This window comes from Alligator mississippiensis, chromosome 5, assembly GCF_030867095.1.
Source record: "Alligator mississippiensis isolate rAllMis1 chromosome 5, rAllMis1, whole genome shotgun sequence".
Classification (NCBI taxonomy): domain Eukaryota; kingdom Metazoa; phylum Chordata; order Crocodylia; family Alligatoridae; genus Alligator; species Alligator mississippiensis.
In genome coordinates, this window is record NC_081828.1 from 28,070,599 (window position 1) to 28,094,782 (window position 24,184).

At 44.3% G+C, this 24,184-nt stretch overlaps 1 protein-coding gene across 1 annotated transcript in view; it reads left to right on the plus strand.

Annotated features, from left to right (window-relative positions):
- Positions 1–24,184, plus strand: part of SPATA1 (spermatogenesis associated 1) — a 26,997-nt gene continuing 2,813 nt past the window's right edge. The window contains exons 1-11 of the mRNA XM_019489036.2: positions 1–742; positions 2,587–2,693; positions 4,590–4,707; positions 9,164–9,217; positions 9,302–9,653; positions 11,764–11,979; positions 15,646–15,787; positions 15,949–16,006; positions 18,286–18,403; positions 20,409–20,534; positions 23,595–23,773. Of these exons, the coding sequence (XP_019344581.1) occupies positions 707–742; positions 2,587–2,693; positions 4,590–4,707; positions 9,164–9,217; positions 9,302–9,653; positions 11,764–11,979; positions 15,646–15,787; positions 15,949–16,006; positions 18,286–18,403; positions 20,409–20,534; positions 23,595–23,773 (1,506 nt within the window). The 5' untranslated portion in view covers positions 1–706. The remainder of the gene's footprint in view (positions 743–2,586; positions 2,694–4,589; positions 4,708–9,163; positions 9,218–9,301; positions 9,654–11,763; positions 11,980–15,645; positions 15,788–15,948; positions 16,007–18,285; positions 18,404–20,408; positions 20,535–23,594; positions 23,774–24,184) is intronic.

Consider the following 24,184-nt stretch of genomic DNA (forward strand, 5'->3'; position numbering starts at 1 on the left):
GAAAGAATCCAGGTGTTGGAATCAGTTGAATTGGATACTGTATAGCCTTAGCTGAGATCTGTGTTACAAGGATTTGTTGGTATCTACAGGTATTTCCCTTCTTGGTTCTGGAGCCTAGTTTCCTTGGAATGCTTGTTTTATTTGACTCTTGCATGTGACGGGCATGAAAGGCTGCATTGGCTTCTAGCTCTGCCATTCTTGGCCACTTATCCAAGGTAAATCCAGCCTCTGGAAGAAATACATCTTATGTTTGTTACATGCACTGTAAAAACATAGAAATGCATATACAGTAGTTAAGATCTTTTGATGAAAGAACCAAATGTTACATAGAACACAAGCAACTTTCATTTGCATGCCCATGATTGTGCAATTTTCTGGGTTACTTAGGCGATATTCTGTTGTATACTATAGAGGGTGTGTTCACATCAAGGGAGTATTAAATAGATTAGGCAACACTTGGTTCCTTTCAGTTTGTCTTTGGTTTAGCTGGAGGACATCAGCCTCAGTCTAGGGCCTACCAGTAATAAAATTCTCTGCTGCTTTTTTCTCAAGTAGAAAAGTGGGTGAAAATAAAGGAAATGAATGAAATGCCATTTCAGCCTTACTGGATTTATCATAATGCATACTATTAAGAAAAATGCTTAGATCCAAAAGAAATTTTTAAAAGTCCATCAGGAAATCACTGTGACCTAGTACGGACAGCAGTATGTCATTCAGTCAAACCAGGCCTCCAACATCAGAGGTGAGAACTTTTGTACTGGATGTTTTAGAAAAACCTGTATAATTGTTTTGAATTTTAAAAAATGCTGCTTTGCAACATTTTGGGGAGATCTGTACAAAAAAATCTAGTTGTGTACTATTATGTAAAGTCAAAAGCCATGCCTAATACATATTTAATAATCAGAAGAATATAGGAGTACTTAATATATCTTATTTGTGTCCACACTTACACTAGAAAAGTTTTTTAAAGAAAATTCTCACACTTGCTGACCTTGTTTCAGTTCCACCAAAGGTAAATTATTAAGCACCCAAGCACCAAGATACTTAAGGCACACTGTCACTTCATATACTTTTGCTTATGGTAGTCAGCAGTTTATTCACTTGAATGCTTCCAATATTATTATTGCTGTTATCAATGGTGAGAACATATTGAAAAAATTGCCTTGTGCTGACAAGGGCTTGGGATGAGTCCACTGACTTCAAAGCAGGCCCTTAGAGCTCTACAGGTTTTGGGGAGTTAAGGAAAAGAAAAGTCTAAACCAGGAAATAACTGTAGGCCATGAGATGCTCTCCTGAAATGTATTGAAAAACTTGTCTACCATACAGTTGGTCCAACCATGCAGTTTGTCCAATAAAAGTTATCACACATAGAAATCCTTACCAATTATTCCCAGTAAGTTCCATCCATCGCACTGGCTGTGACATCCAACAATGCAGCTCCTCCTGTGTCTCCACTTTTATTTTTGAGATTTTTCTAACATTTCTGTGAAAACTTCCGCAAAGAATGTGCTGCCAATTGAAATCTGCTCCTCTGCTTGTTTGTAATTTATAATTACAACTTAATCACTGACAATACTGTCAGTTGTCAGTTTATCATATACTACATATATGCAAATGTATAATCCCCAGAATTATCTTTAACCTTGATGGTGATATATTTTTGTGGCCTTCACTTAAAAAAAAAGAAAATTGAGGAACTCTTAGCTACAGAGAACCTGCCAAATGTCAATCAGATGTAAAAAAAATATCATTATGTCTGCTTGGAACAATGACTCAGAGGTGTATGCTCCTCTGTCTAAGCATTATGGTCTTGGCCTCGTGACAGCATTCTTTGACCTTTTGTCTAAGATCAAGTGTATTATTTTTACAGCAGAACACACATGTAATTTCAAAAAAATTATAATTAGATTAAGGCTATTAGGTTGCAGAACATACAAGGAACATGACTTTACAATGTACTGGAATGCTCTGACTTACATAAACAAATCTGTGCAATCAAGAAAAAATGTTTTATAGTCTCCCTTTCTTTTCCATAGCTGACATTTTGCAGAACTTCAGTTATTTTTCTTATTATTGGACCAGAACCTGTTGTTAAGAACTGTCTCAGAGTAAGCAGTTAGGGATTTGAGTCCGTTACTATTATTAAACTCCTGTCAGCTATTAGTCCAAAATCTGTGTAACTGTTAAAGTCATTATCAGATAATCAATGTTGTTATAATACATTAAAAATCTTAGATGACTGAAATTGATAACATAATTTGTGGTACTAAAACTATTTTGGATCAAATTTGTTTGCTGAAATCTGACAGTACAAAAATATTTTGAAGTACATTCATAGGAATTTAGGCCTAGAAGGGACCTCTCATTTATGTGAATCTAAATAGGCAGATCAAGGAACAGTTTAAAATGATATAAAATACAAACAAACTGAACAAGGCAGTGGATCACACACATACTTTTTATTTTTGTTTAATTATATAAATCCTTTTACTGGGTTTATGTTACATTTTTTGCTGTAACAGCATGCCTTTCACCAAAATGCTAAGTATACCTGTAATTGCAATAATCTTCTTTCACTGTACTTAGTTGGTGGAGCTTCATGTTTTTTACGTCCCAGAAGAAGTGTGGAACTTCAAATTGAATACGATTTCTGCAGATCACATTAGCACATTCATTTCAGCTGGATTTATAAGGTGAGTCATTTTAATGAGGAACAGTGCCCAAATCTTGCAAATACTCATGCACATGCTTAACTTCATAGCTGTGAGTAGTTCTGTTAGATTGTGTTCCAACACTTTCATGCTTCTGAGTCACTCCAGAGAGTGCCATTATACTACAGAATCAGCTAGAACAATTTCTGTTCCCTGCCCACTCCCAAAAGCCAGGGAGAACAAAGCAGGCTCATGACCAATTTTGCTGCTTCCAGGGCTACATCAAACTTGGTGTAACCACAGCCCAAAATTTGGACCATTAAAATATACTTCAGAAGGGGCTGTTAGAAAAAGAGTTGGCCCCCTTTTAACATGATGTTAGAGGAATGGTTAACAAGAAAACATGGATTCCACAAGAGCAGTTCATACAGTGAAGATGTCTAAACCTTTTATATAATATATATTTTCCTTTGTATAACTAAGATCCCAATCGTACAATGAGCTCTGCCTAGAGCACTCTTGAAGTGAATGGGATTCCATGTAGGCCAGAGTGCAAACAAGCTGGAGCATATGTCTGTCTTGCCCAACAGCTGAGACATTTGCCTGGATCTGGAAGTCCTGTGTTCCAAGACCAGTTCCAAAGATTGTTTCTGGATTTACATTAAATATGGTCATTAGATGAAATGCATAAACAGTCATTGACCCAGCAACCAGAACCCAGCACTCCCCACTCCCAAGCCAGTATCCGACCCCCTGCACTAGTGTCTTGGTCATGGGTATAATTTCTCTCATCCAATGAAGCATGAATGTTTTCTGCAGAACAACACAAACAGCAATCAGTAAAAATTGGGGGTAAACTTTATTTTTTACATTATGAAAGGACAAAAAAATTGAATTTGTCTTTTTCCAGGTACGTTTTGTTCTCTAATTAAAAATTACATTTTTAAGATTTAAATTCTTTGGGCCACTAATCCAGCCAAGTCCCAGATCTGATGTGGAAGCATGACATGGCGATATTCCAAATATTTTAGCTTATGAATGTCATCATATTATAATACCAGTCCCAGAGGTCCACAGCCAAAAAATCATTCCTGGAGCATATACAGCAGGGGAAAGCAAGAGTAGTGGGAAGCAGCCAACCAGACAGGCATATGTTCCCACACAGAATCTTGCATTCATTTTGCCTGGCAGTCAACTTTTTCTCCTGTTGCTATTCTGAGTAATTTTTATATAGAGCTTATCTCAATACCTGAATGCCTTCCAATAAGCAGCATAACTAATATGTGTATATGTTCTCTTATCCTCTTCCCAAAGGACAAGTGTTTGTGGGGGCAGAGAGAAGAGGTGGGAGAGAACATTTTAGGACTTTTTAAATTATACACATGCATGCACATTCCTATGTTCACACATATTACTATATTTATATTGGAGAAGGTACGTCCGGGCCTTGCACTTGGACCAAAGGTTGATGAGGTTTGTAATGCTTCTTGGTTCTGGGGAGAGTTCTTTACACTGTTTTGAGTTTACCTCCTGAGAAAGCCGTTATTTTCTTGGCAGATGAGCTCCACCCTGATAATTCCCAGGGGTTTTGTCATCTAATGCCAGATAAGCAAAAAATATTCCTCAGGTTTCAGGTCATGCCACTCTTGATTTTTGTGTGTGTTCCTGGAATGTAAATGCTTCTCAGTTGGGGTCAGGATAGCTTTGTATCATAGTGTCACCACATTATGAGGCAACATCATGACTTGGCAAGACCAAAACTGACCTGAACATAAAAACAATTCAGGCCCAGTTCCATCAAGTGTGACATGACTGTTGTTTATTTCTTTCCATTATATCTACCCAAACCTAAGCACAATGTATCACCCCCTCCTACTTTTACTGAATACCCAGCCTCCTTTGATCTTGTAAATGGAATAATGAATAATTACATTCCAGGGCATCTCCTTGCTTGACACTGAGAACGCTACGGGAGCAGCTTGGAAAGTACCTAGGTGAAAATGCTGTGACAGATAAATTTAGATTTCTAAAATGTATAGGGAAAAAGCTAGCAGTGGTAAGTTATTGCTTTATTTTCTCTACAGTTTTTCCTCCTGTTTAATAATAATATAAAATACAGATTCAGTTGCCATAGATTAAATATTGTTACAGGTTTTAAATGGGAGATGGATAATTTTTTGAACAACACTGACGTTTGTAGTTATGTGCATGTTTGATGAGATATCCAAATAGCATTCTTCAGGGTAACAGCTGTGGTTAGGATGGAAAGTTTTCTTCTGTATTCATTAGTACACAATTGGTCAGGACAGTTAATCTATTTCACTTTCCTCTAATACATTGGAAATTGTTCATTATTTTCCATTGTAAAGAGACCCAATTTAATGATAGATTAATAGAAAAATAATGCAGGAAGGGACTTCATGAGGGCTTCTAGTTCAGCCCCCTACTCAGTGCCATTCCTGTCTAAAGCATCTCAGGCAAGAGTTTGGACTACATATTTTATTTAATATGAAAAATTATAAGTCCATGTGTGAAACACATGCATATTTTCAAAAAGAAATGTGTAATGAAATTTAAGTCCGCCAGAACTCGTCTGAAGGGTCCTGTTCTACCTGTTAGCTCTCCCAGTACAATTTGTAGCTTAAAACCAGTCTGACCCTACATTTCTATTGCATGTCAGCCCACTTGCATAAACTGTCCAGTTTACACTGTAAAACAGTTGCATCTGTGACTCTTAGCTATTAAATATTTGCTTATTTAATTATTGTACATGTTATAGCTAAAATAAGTGATAAACTATGAAGACAACCAGTACAGTTAAATGTTGAATAATTTCATAGCTAAATCATTCTAGAAATAACACTGCCTTTGTAGGATTTTTTTTCTTCTTTCATGTTTGCTTCTCAAAAGTTTGGAATACATATACAAGCTGAATATTCTGTGCTGTTATGGATTGAATTTGCAATCAAGTTACCAGTAATATTACCTGTTTGAAAAACTAGGATAAATATCAAGAAATGTACAATAAATAGTGAGGGAGCAAAACAAGATCAAAAGCAGCTTAAGGACTATGGAAAAACGTAAACATTGCACAAAAATGTAATACCATGCAATTTTTTGAAACAGAATGATATTAAGCAATGAGAGAAAGAGGTAGCTAGCCATATGAGTCTAAAGTCAGGCAGAAGGCAGCATGGGTTAGCACCTTAGAATAACTAAATTCATAAGCCAGGGCTCACCTCATCAGATACTGTGAAAGGACATGTACAGAACAATCTATCAAATAAAAAGAGTGATTTGAATACAAAAGGAAGGGAAGGGGGGGAGGGGAGAAGGGGTTGGGGAGGTAGTGCTGAGATTTGATTTGGTTTGACTTTATTTGATTTGATGCACTGATCTATGCATGTCCTTTCACAACATTTGTTGAAGTGAGCTCAGGCTCACAAAAGCTTATACAGCTCTGATTTCATTAGTCTATAACAGGGGTGGGCAATTATTTTGGGCGGAACTGCTTACCCAGTTTTGGCAGGCTGTTGAGGGTCACATGGGTAGCCCCACCCCTTGACAGGTGCCCCACCCCTTGGTCACCATCTTGGGACCGATGTCCCCGGGCCAGCACTGACGGGGCCCAAAGCGGGGCACAGGCTGGCAGGGGTCTGTGGAGCTGGGCTGGGCTGCACCAGCAGGGGGAGGGGGGAGCTGGCCTGGGTCCATAGAGCCCCTGCCGGCTGGGACCCCATGCTCCTGACACCCTGCTCTAGGCCCCGCTGGCACTGGCCCCGGGACACCGGTGTGGGCCCCGTGCTCCCGCTGGCTGCTGCACCTGCTCACTCCCAGTGCCCCCCAGCCCCGTGGTACACCCGGGGTGCAGCATGTAGCCCTGCTTCCCGGCCGGGAAGGAGCTGGTGCTGAGCACAAGGAAAAGTGGCCCCTCGCCTACCTCATGGCCGGCGCTCCATGCTGCAGCTGCTTGCAGCCCACACGCAGCAGTCCTGAGCAAGCACAGACAGCCTGATGAAGGCTGCAAGCGGCTGCAGTGCAGGGCGTTGGCCACAGGGCAGGCGAGGGGCTGCTTTTCCCTGCGCTCAGCACCAGCTTGTAACCCAGCCCCACTGCCAGCCTGGGCCCCGCGCAGCTCTGGGCTCGCCTGTCAGGGCTGCACTGTGGTGGCAGCAGCTGCGGCCCACCTGCTTGCTGCACCGGGCAGTGTGTGCTGCGGCTGCTGCCTGCCTGGAGCTCATGCACTGGGCAGCCCAGAGGTGGCAGTAGCAAACACTGCCCAGCGCAGCAAGTGCGGGGCTGCAACTGCTGTTGCCACGTGCAACCCCGACAGGCGAGCCCAAGCTGGCAGTGGGGGTGGGTTACAAGCTGGTGCTGAGTGCAAGGGGGGGAAAGTGGCCCCTCGCCTTCCCCGTGCCCAACACCCCACGCTGCAGCCACTTGCAGCCTGCATGGGGCTGCCTGTGTCTGCTCAGGACAGCCCTGCATGGGCTGTGAGCAGCTGCAACAGGGAGCACCAGCCATGGGGTGGGGGAAGAGCCGCTTTCCTCTGCACAGGGAAGAAGCCCAGGAAAAAGCTGTGTGAGAGAAAAAGCAGCCCTTCCCCTGCCCCATGGCCGGTGCTTCCTGATGCAGTTGCTTGCAGCCCACACAGGGCTGTCCTGAGCAGGCCCAGGCAACCACAGGTGGGCTGCAAGCAGCTGCAGCGTGGGGCACAAGCCATGGGCCGGATGAGGGGCCCCTTTTCCCCCCTCCCCATGCTCAGGTTTTCCCCAAGCCACTTTTCCCCGGGGTCCTCCCCTGCCCTTCCCTCCCCCACACTTACCTGAGGGTCCTGGGACACGTGGTCCCAGGCCAGAAGGGCTTCTGGCTGCGGGGGCAGAGCTAGGTTGACCCTACTGTTGTGGGAGCCTGCTGGGACTTCCTCTGGGTCCTACTGCCCCTGGTTGCTGTCATTTTTTACAGGAACCAAAGGCAGATAAATATTTTCTAAATTTTTTAGGGGCCCCGCTGGCTGGATAGCTGGCATGGACAGGATCCAGCCCATGGGCTGTATTTTGCCCACCCCTGGTCTATAAGTTGCCTCTTTACTCTGCCTTCTTTTAGGCAACATGGGGTGTGTCTACATGTTGCCATATGGTGAGGTTGCTGTGGCTATGCTTTACTACTTCTTTTTGGAAGTCCTAAAGCCCAGTGCAGTATGGGAGGTTACTGCGCCATGCATACAGCAAAGTTAAATTTCATCACTACATCACCATAGCAGCATGCTATAAACAGAGAGAGCGCCGCTGCAGCAACATAGCTGGCAATCACATGCAGACACAAGTGATTGCTACATCGCCATAGTGCGCCATACAGCAACATAGCATGTCACTACATCACTGTAGGGCTACATGTAGATGTGCTCATGTTGTACTTTCTTTCCTAGTAAACATTTCTGAAGCAAAACAGATGTTTACTCCCACTATTTGAACTTCAAAGCAATCTTAAGCAGCTGTTCTACTCCTTCTTCCTACTTAGTTTTGTAGAGGAAGTTAAAGTTCAATATTTGTTGTTTGGAGTCATGGTAACCTTATGCAATTTTACCTCTGCCATTAAATATTTGCAGAGCTTTTTTTTTCATTTGTTTCATAATAGTGACATTGCAAACTATTGCAAGAGCCCACTATACTTTTGAAAGACTTTTGAACAATTAATTTACTCCTTTTTTTTCCTACTCCTGCTTCTTTTTAACTTTTATCTGTGTCAGTGAATCAGTGGCATTGCCAGGAAGTAACTAAGAGCAGATTTTTTTTGTTAATTTAATTATTTCCTTAATTAAATTTGGGTCTAAATTTAAATTCAGATTTCTTTTTCTCTTCCCTTTCCCCTCCCCCCCACCACAAGGCACCTGTCTTTCAAATGTGCCTTTAAATATGCACCATTTACTCTGCATCTTACTTTTTAGATAGAAGTCTGAAAAGTGTATAGCCATGTATATCAAGACAAGTAAGAAATTCCTTAACTACAGTAGACATCTGAAGGAGAGTTCGGTCGGTTATTTTTCTACTTGCTTTGTTGTAAGAATTGAACAAAAAGAACTGAACTAAGTATTTAGATACATATTTGTCAGATTAGACTTGATCCAACTTCCAATAGACAGTGGAGGATTTTCCACTGACTTCAGTAGGAGTTGGCTCAGGCCCTGTAAGCCCAAAGTACAGGTGCAAGAGATGATGATATTTATACAGATACACACATACTCCTCTTGGGGAGATTATGGCACACATGTGGTATCAGGTTGTTCATTTTCAAGCAGACACTATGTAAGAAAGTCAAATTAAAATTGTTTTATATATTACTTCCACCAAGCTAATTCTGACTATTGCTTTAAAATTAGTATTAAAGTATTGCTTTAATAAATGTAGCATGTCCTAGCTAATCTCCAAAGAAGACAGAATCCATACAAATTGAATGGTATGCTGCATTTCTCTTACAAAGTTTTTTTTTTACTTCAATTTTTATCTTCCAAGGTGAAAGCAAAGCAGGAAACAGAACTGGAACTCAAGTTGTTTGCTCCCCCATATGTACGTATCATCTGATTTTCAAGTTATCATTTTCACTTCAAGTCTTCTTTCATGTCTAGTTAACTAGCATAATGTCTGTTTTAGGCACTTTATCCTGAATTGTATTTTCTGCCTGGATTAGACCATTTAGAAAGTATTTATTCATCATCATCCACAACTTCAGAAAGACAACACTTTTATGAAGACCCTGCAGTATTCAGTAGCTATGTCCATGGATCAAATATTTTAAATCTTCCGAAGAGAAAGCTTGAAAAAAGTCTAGCATTTCTAGAAAGTCCACCAATAACTCATTTAATTCAGAATCAGGAAGAGCATAGTTCTTCACGATGGAATAAAAAAGAAAAAGAAACAATTCAGGTTCTGCATGACTCCAAACAACATGAGGGAGTCCAGAACAACAGAAATCAGGAAAAACAGATTCCACAAAGAAGGAAAGGTAAGATGTAACCAGTGTGGGGAAGGAGACTGAAATGCTTTGATACGGACCTCATTTGTAATTACAGTATACAACAAAACCAAGTTAGTTTAAATAATACTGTAACTAACTTAAGGGCTCAAATTCAGGGTTGAAGATGAAACTATTCCTTATATTCACTATACATATGTATCTGGCAATTCATTATTAAAATGAACTGGCGAAAGGGGGAAATTAATTGCTATCCTTTCTTACCCGATTATCTCACACAGGTTAGACTTTCATAGATTCATAGATTCATAGATGTTAGGGTTGGAAGGGACCTCAATAGATCATCGAGTCCGACCCCCTGCATAGGCAGGAAAGAGTGCTGGGTTTAGATGACCCCAGCTAGATGCATATCCAACCTCCTCTTGAATACCCCCAGGGTAGGGGAGAGCACCACCTCCCTTGGGAGCCTGTTCCAGACCTTGGCCACTCTAGCTGTGAAGAAGTTCTTCCTAATGTCCAGTCTAAATCTGCTCTCTGCTAGCTTGTGGCCATTATTTCTTGTAACCCTCGGGGGCGCCTTGGTGAATAAAACCTCACCAATTCCCTTCTGTGCCCCCGTGATGAACTTATAGGCAGCCACAAGGTCGCCTCTCAACCTTCTCTTGCAGAGGCTGAAGAGGTCCAGGTGCCCCAGTCTCTCCTCATAGGGCTTGGCCTGCAAGCCCTTAACCATACAAGTGGCCCTTCTCTGGACCCTCTCCAGGTTATCTCCACATCCCTCTTGAAGTGTGGTGCCCAAAACTGCACGCAGTATTCCAACTGCGGTCTGACCAGCCCCCAATAGAGGGGAAGTATCACCTCCTTGGACCTATTCGTCATGCATCTGCTGATGCATGATAAAGTGCCATTGGCTTTTCTGATGGCTTCATCACATTGCCGACTCATGTTCATCTTGGAGTCCACTAGGACTCCAAGATCCCTTTCCACTTCCGTGCCACCCAGCAGGTCATTTCCTAGGCTGTAGGTGTGCTGGACATTTTTTCTCCCTAGGTGCAGCACTTTGCATTTCTCCTTGTTGAACTGTATTCTGTTGTTTTCTGCCCACTTGTCGAACCTGTCCAGGTCTGCTTGCAGCTGTTCCCTGCCCTCCGGTGTGTCCACTTCTCCCCATAGCTTTGTGTCATCCTCAAACTTGGACAGAGTACACTTCACTCCCTCGTCCAAGTCACTGATGAAGACATTAAAGAGTATCGGTCCAAGGACCGAGCCCTGTGGGACCCCACTGCCCACACCCTTCCAGGTCGAAACCGACCCATCTTTAAAGAAGGGTGGGATTCTTTCCTCTGAACCCTCAGTTTGATTTTTATAAATCCAGACTCATACAACTTTTTCCCTGGGAAAGATTATAAGCAACTGAAGGATCAATATGGTTATGTCATCAGAGAGATGGATTGTTTAATTGAGATTCAAAATTAAAATATTGGTTTGATTTTTTATGACTCCCATTTAATACACATACTGTACAAAAATTATTTCAAATGAGCTTTAGTTAAAGCACCCCCATTGCCATTTTTCAGCGCAGGAATACTGATACACATGACGCTGAAGTCTGCTGGAGCATGGTAATTACCACTCAATTAATCGAGTCTGCTGCAATGCGCTGTAATTACAGCACGTCGGAGCAACCAAACTGCGCATCTGTAGGGGCCCAGTAATTAAGTGCCATATGTGGGAGGATGGGAAAATAAACTTCTTTTAAGGGGCAAACGCCACCCTGATATTCTCTTTCTCTCTCCACCCTCCCCCTCCCTTTCCCCTGATCCCCCCCAGTCAGGTACTTGAAGGCAAAGTTTCAGAACTGTTTTCTTCCTTTTAATTTGGCATCTGTGATTGGATGCATTGCTTATCTTCTACTGCTTTTTATCCTTTGTGACATACTTGGTACGCATTGCGTTCTGGAAATGTCACCTTTTGTTTATTTTCATGTCTCAGGCCTCGGGTTGTTGAAAACAAAAGAGTGTTTTTATTAATAATTATTGTTAACGTTATAAAGGAATATCTAGAATTATTTTCCCATGTAAAAAACAGTCAGTTGTAAACACAGACCAAACTGGATCCAAGGGGTCTCTCTGCCTGCCAGGTCATCTAAATCCTGCAAAGTGGGAGTCCGAAAGAAATCCTGCCTCTTCACAAAATCCTCAGCAAACTCATCTCATTGAGAATCAGAAGGAGTGTAATACACTAAACTGGAATGAGAAAGACAAAGGAACCATTCCAGTTCTTCATGTAAAAGAAAACCATGAACAAAAGCAGAATAATCAGACTCAGGAAAGTCACATCCCACAGAGAAGAAACGGTACAGTTTATTCAGCTATCATTTATTTTTAAGCATGTCTTTAGAATGGGGATAAATAGAACTAAATAAGAATTAAAAAATATATCATTACACCATTTAAACTGTCAGATAAAGTTTTAAGAATGAGCTGAAGTCATAAAAGGAAAGGAATCTGACACTGGGTGTGTCTACACGTGCATTAGATTTGGGAGCAGTTTACTCCCAAGTAAACTACTCGTGAGTAAATGCTCCCAGGCAGGTGTCTACATGGGTGGGGAAGTGGAATCAGATTTGCTGCATAAGCAGCAAACTGCTCCCGCTTCCTGGGAGCCACCAAGGGGGGCTCTAGGCTCTAGGGGGGCTCTGGGTCCTAACACAGGAGCTTGCAAGGAGCACCGGGCCAGGAGACATTGCTCCCTGCCCCCCCCGAGGCTGCCTGCTGCTGGGGTGGGGACAATATCCCCCTGTCCTGGCAGTTGGAAGTTCCTGGCCCTGGCTCCCTGATTAGGGGCAGGGGACTTGGAAAGAGCTGCAGGGGAAGGGCAGGTGGCTGGCCCTGGCTCCCTACTCTGATCTGCCAGTGAGGCAGCAGCTGCCCCACCCTTGCAGCTCTTCCCAAGCCCCATACCTTGATTGCCCAATCGGAGCATGGGGCTGGGATCTCCCCCTGACCAGGACAGTTCCCAGACCCGCTCTGGAATTGCAGAGCAGGGACTGGAGAGGCTGTTCCCTGCCCAGCTCCACGATTGTGGAGATCCTTATCTCCCAGGCCGAGCTCCACAGTCACAGGGCTCAGGCTCGGAAATTCTTCTCTCCCAGTGCCAGCTCCACAAGAGTGCAGAGCTTGTGCTGGGAGATGAGGCCCCGTGGTCACAGAGCTGGTGCTGGGAGCTCCCTGTTGGCAGGGGCTGGAGAGCCTGTTTCCCGCCCAGCTTTGCAAATATGGAGCTGGGCAGGAAGCAGGCTTCCCAGCCCCCGCCAGTGGGGACCTCCCAGTGCCAGCTGTGCAACTGCAAGTAGCAAATTTACTCACTATTAGAGCAGTTTAATGTGCAGTAAGCATGTGCATGTGTAGACGCACATGCTTACTGTGCAGTAAACTGCTCTGCTGCACAGTAAAGTGTCTCATGTAGATGTACACTCCCTTTCCCTTACCTCACCCTGTTATGCCAAAGATATAGTCAGACATAATTGCATCCACTATTTTGAATGCCTTATATGGCACATATATGTAGACTAATAATGGCAGATAAAGTTCTTTGGGTAAATGTGATATCTTTATTAGACCAACTAAGTAGTTGGGAAAATTGTTCTTTGTCTGCAAACTCTATATATGCCTAAAGAAGGATGTTTGTGCCCGAAAGCTTGCAAAGAACATTTTTTCCAGCTATTTAGCTGGTCTAATAAAAGATATCACATTTACCCAAAGGACCTTGTCTGCCTATGTCCTTAGACCAACACAGCTACAACCAACAACCCTAAAGCACGGAAGATATAGCATAATAATGGATTTCAGCATAAATTCTACATATTTTTTTGCTATGGAATGACAATAAAGTTGGAAACTGGCCCTTAACTATAAGAACTACTTCGACAAACAGGCAGTGGCAAATGAGAGGGGTCACTTTTCCCCTGCACCGAGCAGCAGCTTCTGCCTGGCTGCTGCTGCTGCTTAGCATTAGTGGATGAATCTGGAGCAGGGCAGGCCAGGTTGAGGCTGCACATGTGGGTTCCAGCTGGTCCAGAGTGGTCTGCTTTGCCAGGCCAAGTCTGGAGTGGGCAGATGTGGGCCAGGGTTGGGGCTGTGTGCATGGGTTCCTGCCAGTACCATGGGGCAAGTGCCAGTGACTGTGGCAGCTGGAAGGAACCACTGCTGCCTAGGCTGCCTAGAAAGGCAGTCCAGCTGTGGAGCCACCCCAATCCCACTGCATGCCCACGGGGTGGCAGGATGCGCCACGGGCCAGATGGCACCTGGGCCAGGTGAGACTAAGACATATTTTGCCCACCCCTGACCTAAATGGAAGCCCTTATGACCTATAACATCCATTGTGCTTATTGGTATTTGTAGATATTTAACATTTACAAAAATCAAGTTCCTTTTATTTAGTTTCTTAAATATATATTTTAGGATCCTAATTTTAGACATGTTTGTTTCAAAGTGTTGACCACAATAAAGTTTTATGGGCACGTTTTAATTCCTACTGTATATAGAGTTTTTTTGTGGGTCTTGTCAAATATATAGTGAGATGCTAGTTATTTTCTGTGACTGTTATACAGAAAAGATGTATTCTCATATTTAAGCTCCTGATCTGAAGTGTATGGACATTAATGGCGTAGGCTGATCTCATACTCTTTAAATCTCCCATTGACTTCAATGAAAGTTCATAGAATCATAGAAAGTGAGGGTTGGAAGGGACCTTAGGAGGTCATCCAGGCCAACCCCCTGCTCAAATCAGGACCATCCCCAGCTATATTATCCCAGCCAAGGCTTAGTCTAAAAACTTCTAAGGTCATAAAAAAAAACCCTCTAAGGATGGAGATTCCACAACCTCTCCAATATAGTCTGTGGCCTAACAATTTGTGTTTAAGAGCTTTTTTTTAAAAATCCTGCCCTATCAAAGTTCTTTGTATAACCAGGTAGAGGAAAAAAAGAAATTGGATAGTTGAGCTCAGAACAGCACTTTCAATTCCTGTACATTTTTATAGATTTTTTTTCAAAAACCCAGTTATTTTGAAAGAGCCCCGCTTCATCCTCACTTATTGATACAGAGAAGTACTTAAACTTGTTTCAGGGATTTGCTTGATCGCGTAGGGAAATGAAGTGTTTTCATATAAAACATTCAGAAGACTAAATTTGGGCTTCTTGGAGCACTACAACACATTCCTCTGCCCATGGAGCTTAGGAAATATTCAGGATCTGTCTCCATGAGTAGCTTCAGCAGCAATTTCATATAAATAAACCCCTGCATCACTTGGCACAGGACTATGATAACAGGGGAAAGAATTTCATTCACTGAAATGTTCATTGTCAACCATCTCTACTCAGATTTACTATTAATCACTTACAACACCAATAAATGGAAAGTACTTCTACTTTCCTCCTACGAAGTAGAATGTTAATATACTTTAAAAAACTGGAGAGTTTACGTTTAAAACTGAGAAAAGGTTCCCTGAATAGTCTATATTGGAAATAATATAAAACTGTGGGTGGGCTTAGAATAAAACTGCATTACAAATGTCAGTCATCTGCCAGGATTGAGAAATGATTTTGAAAAAGATGCGTCAACTCCACATTCCCTTCTATTTTTACTTCCCCTTCTGCTACTAGATGTTTTCTGAATAATGAAAGCCTGTACGTGTCTTCAGAATACCGTAAAACCCTTAAATTCCTCAAGATTAAAAAAGGGAGAAATAATTTTTGCTGAGTTTTAAGTAAAAACTGATGTAACATACCTTATTAATGACTCCCTTGTCTTCCATTTCTGAAGATATTACGAAGAATTTTTTTTTTCAGTATCCATTTTGCTAAAATACAGTTTTAAATTATATCATTAATATAATAGCCAAATTTTACTAGAGAGTTTTATAGCTTTAACTTTGTTCTTTGGGTGTGCCAATATTAGAGTCCAAAGAGGACTTAAAGCATTATAAATGTAGTCTAAATATTTTAGCTTTTGTTTTTCATAGATCAAATCCCTACACTACTGGTTACAAATATGGAATATGAAGGAAATTTAAAAGATAGTTTAGAAAGAAAAACTACAGAAAATTCCAGATCTCCAGAATCATTGGAAGACAATGTCCTACAAGATGTTCATAATAAGAAAAGGTAAATTTAGTTAAGTAATTATTATGACGCATTCATAAAAACTGCTTTATAAACTTCTGTAAAATGAAACCCTGAAGGAAAACGAGTACTTTAATTAACTCTGAGTCTGAGATGAGTTTAATTAAGTTAATTTTACTTCATTATGTGATTTTACCGTTTAGCCATCAACAAGTAACTGGCATGTCTGTTGCTGATATTGGTGGAAAACAGGATGATCAGGTATGTCTTTAGAAGTAACCTATTATTAGTAGTGTACAGAAATATTTTCCATCAGGAAGATTTTTAATGTAATAGTACAACTGACTCAGATTATGCAAGTGCAAAACTTAGATGAAGGTTTGAATGTAATAGAAAAGGGTGAATTAAAACACACTAGAAAAGTAATCCAGGCTGCAAAGACCAGAATCAGGGACCCCATCTAGCACAAAGATACTTTGCTGCAGAGCCAGGTTCCCTTTGGCAATGAAACTTCTCTCTTACCTCCAGGGGAAACAACAGTGCTGCTCAGCTAGCGGCCCCTGCTGGACTTTCCCCTTAGCCAGATGAAGCTTGTCTTCCTGGACAAAGCAGAACTCAAAGTTGGGAGATTGTAGAGGTCAAGTTGCTGGCCTAGACTGCAGCCTGGTGGTAACTGCAGCTATGTCCCTTGGTGTCCAAAGCTGTAGATTTGATTCCACTGAGAATATTCTTCTGCCAAGTGGAAGATCAGTGATTTGTGAGCCCTCAACTTGAAGGCTTAAGACTCCATGCTGTCTTCTGGCAGCTGAGTGCACTGGCTATTAGCTGAATAACAGGCAGTTCTAGGTGGCAGGGAGGGCAGGAGTGGCACAAGGATTTTTGCAGCCCTAGGCAAACAAAAGTTTGCCACCCTCCCTTGTAACGTACCTGGCAAGAGCAGGCATCAGACAAAGCCCTGGAGTGGCAGCTCAGCACATGCCGAGACTCCAGCGGTGGCCCCAAGGAGCATGTGCATGTTGTGCGCACACTGTTGTTGCTATTCCACTTCAATTTGTGGCCCTAGGTGGCCACTTGTGCTGCCTGGACAGTTATGCTGGCCTTGTGGGGTAGGATTAACCAGACTCGCACCTAACATTACTGCACACATCCAAGCTATAGGGCTCATTCTGGTATACTCCCTTCCCAGCCTCAAGAAACTTGTCTTTCCTGCTGTACAGAGCCACAGTCTCAAGGGGTAATTGGAGAAGGCTTACCCCTGACCAGTCGCTTGGTAGGTAGTGCATAAGTCTAGGAAACAGATGTGGGTTTGAATCCCCTTATCTCCAAGTCCTTGAGCAAAGCATCTCCCAGCTGCCCAGTTCTGGGTTTGATGCCCTTCTCCAATGGAGATGTAAAACCACACCTATCAAGGTGGAGATGTTCTGTATTTTACATGAAAACGCAGCTGGCTGGGGAAAAAGAGAGACCACCCCCTGCCCCAAGCCACCTTGCCATTAATCAAGCCTATTCCTGGCCCTAAAAACCTTGGCTTCCTCTCTACACAGCACTACAGCCTCAAGGGGCAGTCTGGCAAGCTGTCAAGGCAGCCTAGACTGTAGCTGTGAGACTTAGACATGCTTTGGCTATGCCCAAGAAGTGGGTTTCCCTCCTGAGCATCTCCTGAAGAACTGGGAGACCCGGTTTCTATGAGCATCAGAGGCTATAGGGTCCTCTCTGCTAGGAGGATGCAGAACCTGCCAGACTAGGGCCTGGACAGCCTAAATATTCTATACTGAATAATAATAGGCCCCAAAGGGAACCAAACTGACTCAGCCCCACACACACAGACCAGAACCCTAACCTCCTGCTTCCAGGTCAGCAGCCAGCCCACTGGGCTACTGCACTAGGGGCCCCTGGTAGACTGCTTTCCTGGCTCTCAGAAACTTGCTTTCCTTGGCCACACAGGTCACAGCCTCAAGGCAGGGGGGGTTACAGATGGTAGGCTACTGACCTAACTAGTAGCTTGGTGAATAAGTTGTGCCCCTTGGGGTGTCAAAGCTGTAGGTTTGCTTCCCCTCAGATTCTTTTTTTCAGGTGGGAGACCTGCCATTTCCACTGTGCAAATGGATGGCTTAGATGGATGGCTTGTTGTCCAACATTCCCCAGGCATTGTCATAACCAAAGCACAGAGCTAAGAGCCTTGGTCCTAGCACCAAGGTACAGCCCCATACTGCTGGGCTCCAGAGGCAGGCTCTCCTCCTAATAACATGAAGCTTTTTTACAAGTTAAAAAAAAATCAATCTGCCCTACCATTCAACCTGACTCTAAGGAAAAAAAAGTCTTCACCCCAGTCCCTTTACTGTGTTGGCAGAGGTTTAGCCAATGGGAACTTAGAAGCGATCTCACTGGATGGTGCACAGAGAAGTCATATCTCCCCTATACCACTGCAGCTTTACAGGGCAGCCCAGGTGTAGGGGAAGGTAGAGGTTGCCTCATATTAAAGACCTCCAAATACAGTGAGGTCAATATTTTGCATTTATACCCTTTTCCTTTGACTCCAGACAGCTAAGAATAACTTAGGTCATCCAGCACATCCCAGTCAATATATTTCCCCTCCTGCTCCACCTCTGCTGACTCTTCCTGTAGATGCCACAGAAGCTCCTGTATTTCAGGTAGCAAGTAAGTATGTGCTTTGCAAAGATCTCAAGGGGTTGAACATTTGCTCAAGATGGGAATGAGGGTTTCAGTAAAAGTTGTAGTTCACAACAGCAGTTCACAGTAGTATTGTAAAATCAAATTAAGTTGAGGAAATAATAAGCTTCCATTGGCTGGTCATGGCACAGAACCCAGAAGAGCCTCTTCCTAGGCTGAAGGGTGCTCCCCACTCCCCAGCTTCCCTCACTGGGAATTTGAAGCACAGAGGAGGGGGACTTGCATGAGTTGGTGCTGGCTCAAGAGGGTGTGGGTTGCAGTAGATCCCTGCCATAACTGAAAGGTGTTTGTAGTGGAAGTATTTGAGTGACCGCTGGTTGTACTGAGCCAGCCTGGTGCAAGCACATGTATCTTAAAGTTCTTAACTTAGTGAGTGAGCAACTAGCCATTCTGTTATAGTATACTTACTGAAATTGCCTCTTATTCTTTAGGCCTCAGCTAGCAAAAAGTTAACACGTGTGTTTTCCTCTTGCTTTCCCTTTTAATAAGAGTCCTTGCAGTACGTTTCATGCCCATTTAAAGTGGACTTTTGTTGTTTATTCATACATCCATTAATGGCTGAGTGCATCCTAGATTTTTATCCTGTTTTTCCAGAACACCAGTCAGAGACAGCACACTTGAAATCCTATTCTATGGGTGTGCCTACATGTGCTATTAAAAATACTGTGCAGTAAGCCTACCAAGGAACTCATCTCCATGTGCTCCCTCTTCAAAACAGATTTGCTCCCAGTGGGAGCAGCCTGCTACAGGGCTTCACCCACCCTGCTCTGCCCCCTTGCAGCAGCCAGGGGGAGCTCCAGGCTTCTCCCCACCCCATGCTAGCCTGGGGGCTAGCAAGGGGCATGGGGTGGTCCCAGTGGGCATGAAGCCAGGAGAGCTCTGTTGGCTGCAGCGGCAGCTGTCTCCTGGCCCCGTATATATTAGAAGGAAATGTGATGTACACAGGGCCGGGAGAGAGCAGCCCCTGCAAGCAGGCAGAGCTGTCCTGGCTCCATGCTCATCCAGACACAGCTGCCAGGAAGCCCCCTGCGGGCAGGGCTTCCCTGCCCAGCAGACAGAGCTGACCCTAGGGGTGTACAGGGCCCGGAACATATCAGCCTGTGTGGGGCCTGTGCAGGAGGGCTGGGGGGGTAGCGAGTGGCTGGAGCACAGGGAGCAGGGGGTGACGAAGGGCTGGAGCGTGGCGCGGGGGGGGGGGGTGGGGGCAGTGATGAGCTGCTGGAGCATGGCACATGCCAATGGCACTGTCTGCAGGGCCCCCAAAGCGTGGGGCCCAGGGCGGTCGCCCTGATTTGCGCCCCCTCCTCCTCCCAAGGGATGGCTCTGCCGGCAGGGAGTTACTGGGAGCTGCCAGCAGTGTGGGACAGCTGCAGGGGAGTCTCCTGCCAGACAGAGGGGCACGGGGCTCACCAGCAGCTGCCCTGCTTGGTATGGAACTGACTGCTCTGGGGAGTGGGACTGGGAATCCAGCCCTCACCTGTCACCCAGAGCAGCCAGCTCCCTGCTGGGACAGGAGGCAGAGATCTCCCCAGTCCTGGTGCTGATCCAGCTTCTGCAGGGAGCTCAGCAGCACCAGGATCAGGGACAGAGTTTCCTGTCCCCTGTGGCCCCCTGCCGGCTAGGCTGACCAGGAGCATATTTGCTCCTGGCCAGCATCTACACGTGTTACTGCATAGTATCTACTGTGCAGTTAATTTACTATGTGTACTTATAGGTCGTAGGTAACTTCGCGTAGACTAATTTACTGCACAGTAAACGTGAACACATCTAAGCAGTGATGCTTTACTGCGCAGTAGACTAATCTACTGCACAATAAATCATCTTGTGTAGACGCACCCTATGAGTATGTAAAGGATATAGACTGCTAAGGCTTAATGTGCTTTATGGTGGGGGTGCTGCAGTAAGGTTAAATAGAACTGGGCTTTCCCACTCCGGACATCTATTTAGTAAGCACAGGCTGCAATATCTTCAGAAATCAAGCTGGCAGAAGAGCTGGAACAAAAGAAGGCAGAAAGACTGCACATGGAAAGAATCAGAGAGGAACTGATCAAGAAAGCCAAAGGCCTGCTGGAACAAAACCAACTGAAAAGATATCACGGTACGTGCTTTGATTGGATCACATCTTGCGGTGATTGAAGAAATCTAGAAACTTGTGCGAACAAGGGTATGAATTCTTATGCCTCACTAGTGTTACAGTGGGAGGACTAATTCTACCGCTCATTAGTGAGGCGGGCAAAACCTATGCTAATGAACAGATTTAGTCCAATGCACATTAACTTCATCAACAAAAAAAACAAACTGTTCATGTGCGCTAATGCACAGTAGTGCTGATTATGGCGCATTCTTAGTATCTGTCATTACAGGTTGTTACACCGCATTAATGAATGTGTAGATGTGCCCAGTATGTGCTTAATTACAGATGATCAGGTGGATTAAGGAGCCCCATTCCAAAAGCTCCTTTGTATAATGTACAAAGAAATTCAGGGGTAAACTATCTGCTTTCCCTGGAAGTGTTCTGTGGGACTTCAATAAATCTGTGTATGAACGATGGCACTGTTACATCACACGTGGGAGCATCATATCCAGAAGGACTCACAGCAATTCAAACAGTCTACTGTTGCTTTTAAGAATGCTTCTTAGGACATCGTTACAGGGACCTTTAAACTATTCTAAAGCTGTGGCATGTTAGGCAGTGGTAAAGTTAGAAGTGTTTCAGAGCAGTTGCAGGTTAAGGCTTAATGTTGTCTCCGATGCGCACAACTGTAACTTGCCACTAGAGAGGGACATGACCAGGAGCCAGGACTATATCCCTCCTCTGGGCTGGGAGGGGGTGGGGCATGTGTCAGGATCATGAAGCCAGAAGGCAGAGAAAGCAGTATGGGGGCTATGGCTTCCCTCCATCCCACTCTCTGCTACAGCAGGAGACAGAGGCAAGGGTGGGGGTGGAGAAATTTCTTGATAAAATGTAGTGTTTGAAATAAAGAGGGGGAGAAAAAGCAAAATAAATAAATAAAGACCAAATATTTAATGTGTTTCAATGACCTGGGATTGGTTCGGGGGGGGAGGGGGTGTGTGCAATTGAGTTAGGGGTACCAGGGGTTATGCTGGCTGTGATGGGGGAGCTGATGGGAGCCCAAGTGCTTTCCTCCCCTACCAGACCCAGCCTGGAGGAAAGGGGCTGGCAAGTGCCAAGCTAAGCTCAGGTAGCTGGCTGTATGCCAGCTGCCTGCACAAGGGCCTACCAAACCAGATCTTAGCCCCCCCGAGTCCCCACCCCCCTTCCATCCCAGGTGTCTGGTCCTCGTCCCAGGGTCCCCATCCCAGGATCTCCTGGGATTCTTGGAGCCAGCAGCACGGTACCATGTGGGCTTGGGGAGGGACAATATGTACTGGCAGTGGCAGCAGATGAGAGGGGGTGCTAGCTTGGGGCCAGTACCACCCCCTCTGGGTAGTACAGCTTTGGATGGTGGAAAATTTGTCAGGAGCAGAGGTGCTGGCAGCCCTGTACTCTAGGGTGCTGGTTGACTGCAAAGTGGTCATGTTATTGCTGCAGAGCAGACTAACAATACCTAGCTCCAGCTAGCTTGAAAGTCTCAAAGATAACCAACCCTCCCCTGTGGTACTTAGCACAGTTTAACACCCTTTAATGAATGGACATTCTCATTTTAAGTGATTTTTTTTAAATGATTTAAAGGTTACTGTTAACACTACTCTTAATGGTTGTGGGGAGGGAGGGTCTTAGCTGGACTGACAGGGTTTCTGTTGAAAGGATTAGCCTCCTGGAGTCTATACCATTTATCTCTGACAACAGCATGCAGTCTCAGTGCAGGAAACATTACCAGTTCTCCTAGAAGGCTCAACATACACTCTTTTTCACAGGGGACAGGTCTCCCTTAAATTCCACCCACTTGCTAAGGTATTTTCAGTTTTGCACTCCTTTATCCCTTTTCTTTCTTACATCACACACCAATGATACTGCAATGGGGCTTCAAGCCAAAGGCTCCTTAAGAACTCATTCTTTTATATTTTAATTCAATTAAAACCTTCAGAGTCTTATCTAAATCCTTCACACCAGGGGTGCTCAACCTGTAGCCCACCGGTCAAATCCAGCCCACAAAGCCATGACTTCGCCCACAGGGAGCCCAATGGGTCAGAAAGTTTGGCAGTGGGGAGCAACAGAAGCTACAAGTGGCCAGCTCCAGCCTTGCTTGGGCCATTGCCCATGCACCACAATCAGGGCTGATCCCCCTCCCCTCAGGCAGGTCCAGATCCCTCCAGCCTACTCCCCTCTTCCCCACTTTCCTTCTCTCTTCCCCGCCCCTCCTTTTCCTTTCCAACAGGTCTGGATCTATGTAGGTAACATCTTGAAGAAACACACTTGCTGTAAGGTAAAGAACTGTTGTAGGCCTGTTTCTCCAGTCCTGTGCTGCTACGAACTTCTGCAAATCAGGCACTTGGGAACATTGCAGTCTCTGCTGCTGCCAGCCTGCACAGGCCTGAAGGTGTAGTGCTGCAGCACTCCTGCTCTAGCCATGGACAAACCTTGCGTGACAGAGCTAATCTGAAGTTTCAGTTGGTTAGAGTTCAGCTGATCCAGTGGTGACAGTATAACTGAGGCAGTTTTTACTTTGGCTAGCCATTAATTGTGTTCTTAAAAAGAAATCCCCTCTTGCATTTAATACACATAACCCCCTTTGAAGTTAACAGTGTTACCAAACCACTTGGGGTGCAGACAGAAGTGCAGCTCCCAGTCAGAATGATTTCTCTAAAGTTACGATGTTACCCCAGACCAAACAGAAGTTCACTGTTGGTTCCAGGGTCGGGGGAATCTAGCTGGGGCTGGGAGCCTGCACCCAGGTTCCCATAGCGAGGGCCCGGGCTCTCGGCCAGTGCTCGGCTTTCAGAACGGGAGTGGGGAAAGGCAGCAGAGGGAGCTCGTTCTTGGGGCTCCCCGGCCAGTGCTCAAGGCTGGTGTGGGTGAATTGGAGCCCTTCCTCCACCACACCTCGGGAGGCTCCAATACGCCTGCCTCACACTCCTGAGGGGGTAGAAAACCCCCGACTGAACTCCCTCCACCCACACGCCTGTTGTCATTATTTCTTCTACAATGCCAATTAACCTGAGAAGAGCATGCTGAGCTGTTGTTTTTCATGTATAGCTCGCCAGGCATGGAAAAAGAAGTACTTTGAAACCAAAAAGGCTACAGCTTCACTTGAAGATAATTTAAATAAATTGCGGCAAGACTTAGAGCTTTCTCACCAAAAGTTACTGTCACAGCTGGAAGCCAGGGATAGCTGGAAACGAGCAAAAAACGCAACACACATTGCAGGCTCTAAGGTAGGGTCGCTGGTTCTTATTTGTCACGCTTTTTTTTTTTTTTAAAGGACCCAGAAGTTTCAAGCTTGATACGTGAAATAACCTGTAAAAACAGCCTGTTGTGCTTAATTTATCTGCAGGGAATCTAACTGGCTTCATTGAGAGACCCTAGCAATAGATATAAAAGAGCTCAATTCACTTAAAAAAAAGAGAAAAATCACTTGTCTGGAACAATTTTAGTGCCTTTTTGCTTTGCATGTTTAAAACCAGTCTAGTGCCCTGGGTAATGAGGACAAGCCCTGAATTAATCTTTATCTATCTGGAGTGTTTCATGGTAAGATAACAAGGTAGAGAATGCTAACAGAACATGGTTAAGATCCGTGTGGGTTGTTATGGGAAAAAACCTCCAAATATCTTTATATATCTGACCTG